General features: G+C 35.8%; 1 protein-coding gene across 1 annotated transcript; it reads left to right on the forward strand.

Annotated features, from left to right (window-relative positions):
* Positions 1–750: 750 nt before the first annotated feature.
* LOC145098522 (uncharacterized) lies at positions 751–2,335 on the forward strand. Its single transcript, XM_079036155.1, has 2 exons — positions 751–1,462; positions 1,821–2,335. The coding sequence occupies exons 1-2, from the start codon at positions 751–753 to the stop codon at positions 2,333–2,335; spliced, it is 1,227 nt and encodes a 408-aa protein (XP_078892281.1).
* The last annotated feature ends 6,194 nt before the right edge of the window (positions 2,336–8,529 follow it).

Here is an 8,529-nt window from a genome sequence, read left to right on the forward strand (position 1 = left end):
AGCTAACTCCAAACTAATTAACCAATAAGTTATATAGTTAACTTATAATTGGAAAAAAACACAAAAAAAAATTATAAAATTGTTTAAAAACATATATATATTTTAATCTCGACGGTAAAAAAAACAACACAACAACATAATATGTATGTAAAAGTATGCGAATTTCATGTTCTTATGTATTATGTAAAATTATGTGGTTTTCTTATAATTGAATAAATAAATAAATAAATAAATTATTGTTATAATTGGAAAAAAAAACACAAAAAAAATTATAAAATTGTTTAAAAACTTATATATATTTTAATCTCGACGATAAAAAAACAACACAACAACATAATATGTATGTAAAAGTATGTGAATTTCATGTTCTTATGTATTATGTAAAATTATGTGGTTTTCTTATAATTGAAAAAATAAATAAATAATTAAATTATTGTTATAAATGGAAAAAAAACACAAAAAAAAATTATAAAATTGTTTAAAAACTTATATATATTTTAATCTCGACGGTAAAAAAGAACAACACAACAACATAATGTCTATTATAAAATTGTTTAAAAACTTACAAGTAATTTTAATTAAAATTAATTAAAAAAATGCATAAATAAAAATTTTTAATTTATTTTTTTCATTTCTTTATTACTTAATTTTTGTATTATTTTAGATGTAAAAAAAATGTGGATTGAAAAAAAAAACAATGCTAATTCTGTATACTAAACTCTAAACCCAAAATTATGTTTCAGCAACATCATGTCTATTGATAAAAGCTGGACTACTAATCCATATCGAAACCATCCCGAGTTCCAAGCAGGACTCAAAGCTTTTATTGAGAAGTCCAAGTCGCACCTTGATAGTAATGGTAAAATCAGATGTGCGTGTGAAAAATGTGATAACCGTTACTTCAAGTACTCGAGTGCAGTTGAACGTCATATATTTATAAATGGTTTCAGTAAGGCGTACAAAATTTGGATCTATCATGATGAATCTTTTATTCCTCCAGTCGTCTTGCCAAGTAACGAAATGACTGATTTAATCGACGATGTGATCTGGGAGTCGAGAGAAAATGATACCAACCTCGATGAAGGAACCTCGAATACAAGGGGTAGCGGTGTGGATGATGATTTTGCACAGTTGTTGGAAGAAATGGAAACTCAATTGTATACCGGTTGCATCTTTTCTTCCCTTGAGTTTCTAGCAAAGTTAATGCATATCAAGGTGAACAACAAATGGACTGATAGTTCATTTGATCAACTCCTTGAGCTCTTGCAATTAGCATTTCCTAAAGGCAACAAGGTTCCCCTTTCACATTATCTAGCCAAAAAGAAACTAAAGTCTATTGGCCTGGGGTATGAGTCGATACATGTGTGCAAAAACGATTGTTGTCTCTTTTGGAAAGAACATGATTCATTGCAAGTTTGTCCCGTTTGTAAAGAGAGCCGATGGATCGATAAAAACACCAAGGGTAAGAAATTACCTCATAAGGTGTTACGGTACTTTCCTGTGACCCCTAGACTACGACGTTTATATTGTTCGAGGCACACTGGCAAAAATATGATTTGGCATAGTACCATACGTTCAGAAGATGGTGTGATGATTCATCCTGTTGATGGGGAACATTAGCAAGATTTTGATAAAAAAATACCCCGACTTCTCGAGTGAACCCCGTAACGTACGCCTAGGTCTTTCAGCTGACGGTTTCAATCCATTTGGAAACATGTGTAATCCACATAGCACATGGCCGGTCATACTCACCACATACAATCTGCCACCCTGGCTTTGTATGAAAGAGTCATCATTCATGTTGACTTTGTTGATTCCAGGACCGAAAGCTCCAAGTAAGGATATGGATGTTTTCCTTAGACCGTTGGTGGAAGAGCTTAAACATTTGTGGAACTCAGGCGTACGTATTAAAGATGCGGCGACAAACACATTCTTCACGATGAGAGCTATGTTGTTGTGGACAATAAACGATTGGCCAGCTCGTAGTAGTTTATCAGGTTGGAGTGGGCAAGGGTATAGAGCATGTGCTACTTGCAATGAAGACACTCCTTCGTACCGTGCAACAAACAAAGTCGTATATATCGGTCATCGTCGTTTCCTGGATGCTAATGATCCGTTAAGAAAGAGGTTGGACTTTAACGGGATGGAAGAGACAAGACCCGCTCCGAGACACTTTAGTAATATTGAAATACAAGAGCAACTAGGTCGTCTACTAACTCGTAAACCGGGTAAACATCCTGAGCATGGAGGCGGGGAGCCAAAGCGGCAAGATTATGAGTTGAACTGGTCGAAACGAAGCATTTTCTTTGAACTCGAGTATTGGTCTTCTCTATAGTTGAAACACAACATAGATGTCATGCATGTCCAGAAAAATGTGGACGAGAGTTTGTTAGGTACTCTCCTAATGAACGATAAAAGCAAAGACACATCAAATGCATGAGAGGACTTGAGAATTCTAAACATTCGGAGAAATGAATGGTTGCAAAAAAATGGTGACAAGTTTCATAGACCCCAGGCAAGATACTCTTTCACGAAATCTAGTCGACAACTCTTTTGTCAATTTATAAAAGAGGTTAAACTGCCGGAAGGGTTTGGTTCTAACATTAGTAAGAAAGTGAACGATACCAATACTAACATTATTGGGTTGAAATCGCATGACCACCACATTCTTATGCAACGTTTGATACCGATTGGAGTAAGAGGGTTGTTAGACAAAGATACTTATACACCTATTGTAGACCTTTGTACGTTTTTCAAGCAACTTTGTTCCAGAACACTGAAGGTGGAGGATATGAGGAAAGCAAAAGTAGACATTATTGCAATCTTGTGCAAGTTAGAATTGATTTATCCTCCGGCGTTTTTTGACATTATGGTTCATTTACTTTTGCATTTACCTGATGAAGCAATTGTCGGAGGCCCGGTTTGTATGAGATGGATGTTTCCATTCGAGAGATATATGAAAAAACTAAAAAAACTATGCCAGAAACAAGGCGAAGCCAGAAGGTTCTATAGCTGAGGGTTATGTTGCTGAAGAAGCTTTATCATTTTGTTCAATGTACCTTCGAGATGTAAAGAATTGTCCGGAAAGAAATGTAGATGTTGTCATTGAAAAAACAAAGTTTTGGATGTTTGAGTCTAAATGTCGACCGACCAGCACAACTCAAATCAAAACTCTTAATTTAACGGAAATGCATAACATGGAATGGTTTGTATTGAATAGCTGTGAAGAAGTCAGACAGTATATCAAGTAATTAATTTTATCTCTAACTTTCATTCTTAATTTTTTATTTTATCTTTTTAAATCTACATCTTTTGGTCATCAACATAGGAAATTCAAATCTGAGCATCCCCAAAGTGATGAAAAGAGAGAATTTCGTAATTGGTTTCGTGAAAAGGTAATATAAATTAATAAACAAATTTGTTTCATTGATCTAACGAATACATAATACATATTAATTTATAATTGTTAGGTTCATTAAATGAAAATAGAAAAATCTCCAGAATTCCACAAAGAGTTGTCGGTTCTTGTAATGGGCCCGCAAATGAATGCCTATTCTTACACCGCATGCATAGTCAATGGTGTTAGGTTTATGGTACTTAGTCGTGACACACAACGTACAACACACAACTCTGGGGTTTTAGCGGTGGGTGAGAAAGGTGAGAAATATTTTGGCCAGTTAGAAGAGATTATAGAGTTGAGGTATACACATGATTATTCAACTGTACTATTTCGTTGCAAGTGGTTTGATACTCGAACAGGAGTTATTTCTAGTGATAGTTTCACCAGTATCGACACACGACGCGAAGCATACAAAGATGATCAACTCATATATGCGTCACAAGCCAAACAAGTGTTCTACATCAGAGAGCCAAACAATAACCATCGGTGTGTTGTCGAGCATGTTAATCATCGAAGTATTTGGGATCTACCATCGAACGATGACCTTGTTCAAAATGTTGACAATGTCTCACACGAAAATGTAGACGATGTCGATGTACTTCAAAATATCTCTTCATCCGATGCTCCACTTTTTATCGATTTCAGCATGTACTTTCAAAACATTCCTAGAGTCATTGTTGATGTAGAAAGTGCATCTGAAGTTCCTCCGCCAACTGGTAGAGTCAATGATGTTTCTGATTGCGAGACTGATTACGATGACACCGATTCTGACTATGATACCGAAGAAGACACTGAAGGATATGAGGAAGATTCTGATTAGAATAGTTCTTATGTAATGTGTATTTGTAATATGTGTTTGTAATATGAACTTTATTTGGATTTCTAGTTTAAATAGAAATGTTTATTCCTATCTAAATGTTTATTTCTATGTAATGTGTATCCATAATAAAAATTGTATTTGTATATCTTATAATTTTTCAGGAAATGATGAGAGTGTGGCTGTTGTTTATGTTTACCATGGCTGCTGTCATGGGTCGTGGACATGGGGGAGATGGAGCTGAGGACCCACCTTTCCCAGGTGGTAGAGGTCCTGGCCATCACGAGCAGGACGGTAAGTATTATCATGAATTTTTATTTACTATTTTTGTTCAATTATCATAAATTAAATGTCGTTTCTAATAATTTTTAATTACATTTGTAGTTGAGGAACGTGCCCGAAGGAAAGTTCGAGGAAAAGAAAAAAATATAAAGCTTGAAAAAGCAATCTTGCAGAACCAGGGGAAACCAATAGGCATGCAATATGATAGGGATATCACATTTAATCTCGTAGGAGAGGCGGGAGACATGTTTTCCCGAGAAGTTGGGAAAACAATGTGGCAGATGGTCCCTTTCGACAAATGGAGTTGGAAAAGAGTTTCCCCTGATATAAAGGACACTGTATTACAACATTTAGCGGTAATTATTTATTTAAATATATTTTATAGGTTTAACTATAATTGTTTTTTACTTGGTTAACTTTTTTTTTATTGTAGACAAAGTTTGATCTCAATCAAATGTATCAGGATGCACAAGCTACTCTATTGACAGAGAGTTTTCAAGCAGCCTTGTTAAAAGGTTTTCGAGAGCGTAAAGCCGACGCAAAAGAATATTTCAAGAGGGTCGGAAGGTATGAAGATATCCCGAGAGCATTGGCAAATCCTACGGATGGTATGCTTGTTGATAACTGGGAGAAGACAGTTGAGTATTTTCAAACTGACGAACACAAAATTGCTTTAGAAAGAAACAAAAAAATCCGTGAAAAGCAAACAACTGTGAATCGTGGGGGTTCGAGCTCGTATAGCAGTACTTGCTATAAGAAGGTACCGTACGATACATGTAATTATTTATTTAAAATATAATCTAATTTCTAAACTTAAACAGAACCTTAAGAGAGTGGAAACATTTCGCAAAGCTCATACCGATAAGAATAGTGTATTTGTTACTGCTGAATCGGAACAACAATATGTAAGTATTTAATTATAATTTTATCATATATTTAAATGTTTATTTATACTTAATTGTTAGTCACTTTTGGGAGTTACAGAATCGGTTAGTTGAAGAGCTGCTAGAACAAACTCAAGGTGAAAGTGAGTTAACGCCAACTCAAGAAAGAGCTACGTTCGAGAAAGTATTAGGAGAGCGACGTGGCCACATTAGAGGCATTGGCCGCAAACCTTCTGGTCTCCCGACGATTCCACAGCCTTCGCAACCATCACAACCACCATCACAACCATCACAGGTAAAATAGCAATCTACTTTAGCATCGTAAAATGCATGTTGATTTGGTAGTTTTGGTTTTGTGGTGGTTATTTTCTAAAAAGTTTGGTAATTTGGTTTTTGTCCCAAGTGCAAAATATAGCAATGTACTTTGGTTTTCTATCTTTGTTTAAAAATAGCAATGTATTTTGATAGTTTTTGTTTATGTTTGACGATCTAACTTATAAGTTTATATATATTGTTATTAATTATGTAGTTGGAAAATCTTCGTGCAATGCTCACCGACCCGACATGTAGGGATGAGCTTTATTCGTTTTTTCAATCCCAAAATAATCAAGGAAACGATGGGAACGGCGATGAGGGTATGTGAGAATGAGTTTTATTTGCATATGTTGTCTCGTTTTGCTACTTGGTAGATTGGAAAAATTTTGTTGTTTTGCTACTCGGATATTATGACTTTTGATATTTAATTGTATTTTGGATGTTTGTTTGTAATTTGCATTGACACTATTATGTTTGATATTTAATATGATGTTTGTTTTGTAATTAGCGTCGACACTATTGGTTTTGATATTTAATCGAATATTGTTATTACCGGCGACACTTTTACCTGCGATATTATCACCGGCAACGAAAATCATTATTTAAAAAAAAATTGAAAAAAAATTACCAGCGACGCTTTTACCGGCGACAAAACTCATTACCGGCGACACTTTTGCCGGCGACTCTTTTACCGGCGACATACGTCATTACCGGCGACAGGCTTATTAGCGGCGACAATGATCATTAGCGGCGACATACCAATAGCGGCGACTATTATCATTAGCGGCGACAAACTGATCAATAGCGACGAGGCAGTAGCGGCGACTCAGGCGACGCGTCGCCGCTATTAGTATTACCGGCGACTTTTGGGACTTTTACCGGCGACTTTTGTCGCCGGTAATGGCCTTTTTCCTTGTAGCGGTATATATCTCAACATGTACAATTTTTATCTCCAAAATTAGTTAAGATTAATCAAATTCTAAGCCTCTCCTTTCCATAATTGCGTTATAACACTTAAGTATAATTTATTATGACAACATACCTTACATATGTAGTAATTTGTAAAAGTAATCATGTAGTATCTCTTAAATGATTCAAATGATAGTTATATTTTTTTAACATTTAAAACTTAAAGGGCTATATTTTGTGAAATATTTCATTTAACTATTTTTATTATTTAATCTAAAATTATTAAAAATGCCAGAAATTATTGGCCCAAGAGAAGGATGTTACATATGGGATAGTAATTAAACCTTCTACAGAGAAGGATTTTACATATGAGATAGTAATTAAACCTTCTACATTCATATATTCAGGCACTTTTTCTATGTATAAAGGCACTTTTTGTAAATATTATCTTCGTTTGAACTTTGATCAATAGGTGAGGCATATACCAAATGCTTCAACACCCACCTTGTATCCTGAACATGAACCCTTTGAAATCTAAAAACCCTTTGAACCAAAAATGGGGTTAAGTAGATTGTTTCAGTATTATCCTTAGAGTATAAACATTTAGAAACAAAATTTCATGCGTAGTAAATATTATCCTTAGGGTATAAACATTTGGAAACAAAATGTCAGGATAGCAAAGTATTAATCTTAGGGTATAAGCACTTGGAAACAAAATGTCATGGATAGCATAGTATTATCCTTAGGGTATAAGCACTTGGAAACAAAATGTCAGGGATAACACACTATAATCCTTAGGGAATAAGAACTTGTAAACAAAATATCAAGGGTAGAACAATATTATCCATAGGGTATAAGCACTTGGAAAAAAAGCCTATAAGCACTTGGAAACAAAATGTCAAAGATACCACCCTCGTCGGAGATGGCGGCTCGTTGGTCGGAGAAGCAATGTAACAGTGGCGGTAACACCCTTGCCGGGAGATGGGATGGCCGTTGGTGGTTTCCGATCTCCACGATGATGGTGGTGCGGCGCCGGAAGTCAGGAAGGGAAGGAGGCTATTGGTGGAGGGGATATAAGGTGGGTTGGCGGCTGCTATGGGCTCCTAGGGTTAGGGTTCCCGTAAGGGTTATATACCCGGTGCCCTTCTAAACTTATTTCCATAATAACAGGACCGGCCCCTCCTTCCCTCTTTTCTCTCAAAATAAGGCCAATATTTACCATTCAACCCCTGTCCCTTGAATTCCTATACAAAATAAGTCCGGGTTTTTACTAAATAGCCCCCATCTTCTAAAATCTTTACAAAACTAATCCACAATTTACCTTTTTAAACCCCCAACTCTCAGATATGATATATTCAACTTTCCCCTCTTTTTTTCTTCCAAATTAGGTCCCAATAATTACCACGGAGCCCCTGCCTTCATAAATATTTACAAAATAAGTCTCGAATTTATACTTTAACCCACGAATAATCCCAATAATAACTTTTGGCTCCCAAAACCAACACTTGGCCATATATCTATTGATTGTAGGGATATGATTTATTCGTTAATTTATTTATTTATTTATTTAATAAACGGTGTGTTACAACTCTCCCCCACTTAAATTAGATTTCGTCCTCGAAATCATTCCTTATCATTCCTTACACGCCAAACCACTCTAGTAACATGGTCACCATCATGGGCACACCCTAGCCTTCCTATGGTAGCCGTAACCAATCTTCGTAAGGCCCTAAAATCCGTAGGTGAGAAAATTCCCCGCGACAAGACCACATCTACCCTGTCTGAAATTTGCTGTCTCGAGATGGTGTGAATCCCCAATAGACCACTCATACAGAATCATCATTGTTGAACCCAATCCACTTATCCCTCAACTGACTACTCGACTTAACTCGAGGTTCCCACTGGAAAACAGAGTCACTGTC

This window comes from Lactuca serriola, chromosome 4 (assembly GCF_051521515.1).
Source record: "Lactuca serriola cultivar US96UC23 chromosome 4, Lser_US96UC23_V15, whole genome shotgun sequence".
Classification (NCBI taxonomy): domain Eukaryota; kingdom Viridiplantae; phylum Streptophyta; class Magnoliopsida; order Asterales; family Asteraceae; genus Lactuca; species Lactuca serriola.

What these genes read in the sequence shown, in the direction of transcription:
- LOC145098522 (XM_079036155.1), top strand. Translation starts at nt 751, where the DNA reads ATGTCTATTGATAAAAGCTGGACTACTAATCCATATCGAAACCATCCC. An exon ending in GATCGATAAAAACACCAAGG is followed by an intron (nt 1,463 to 1,820) that starts GTAAGAAATTAC and finishes TGTTGATTCCAG; the next exon opens with GACCGAAAGCTCCAAGTAAG.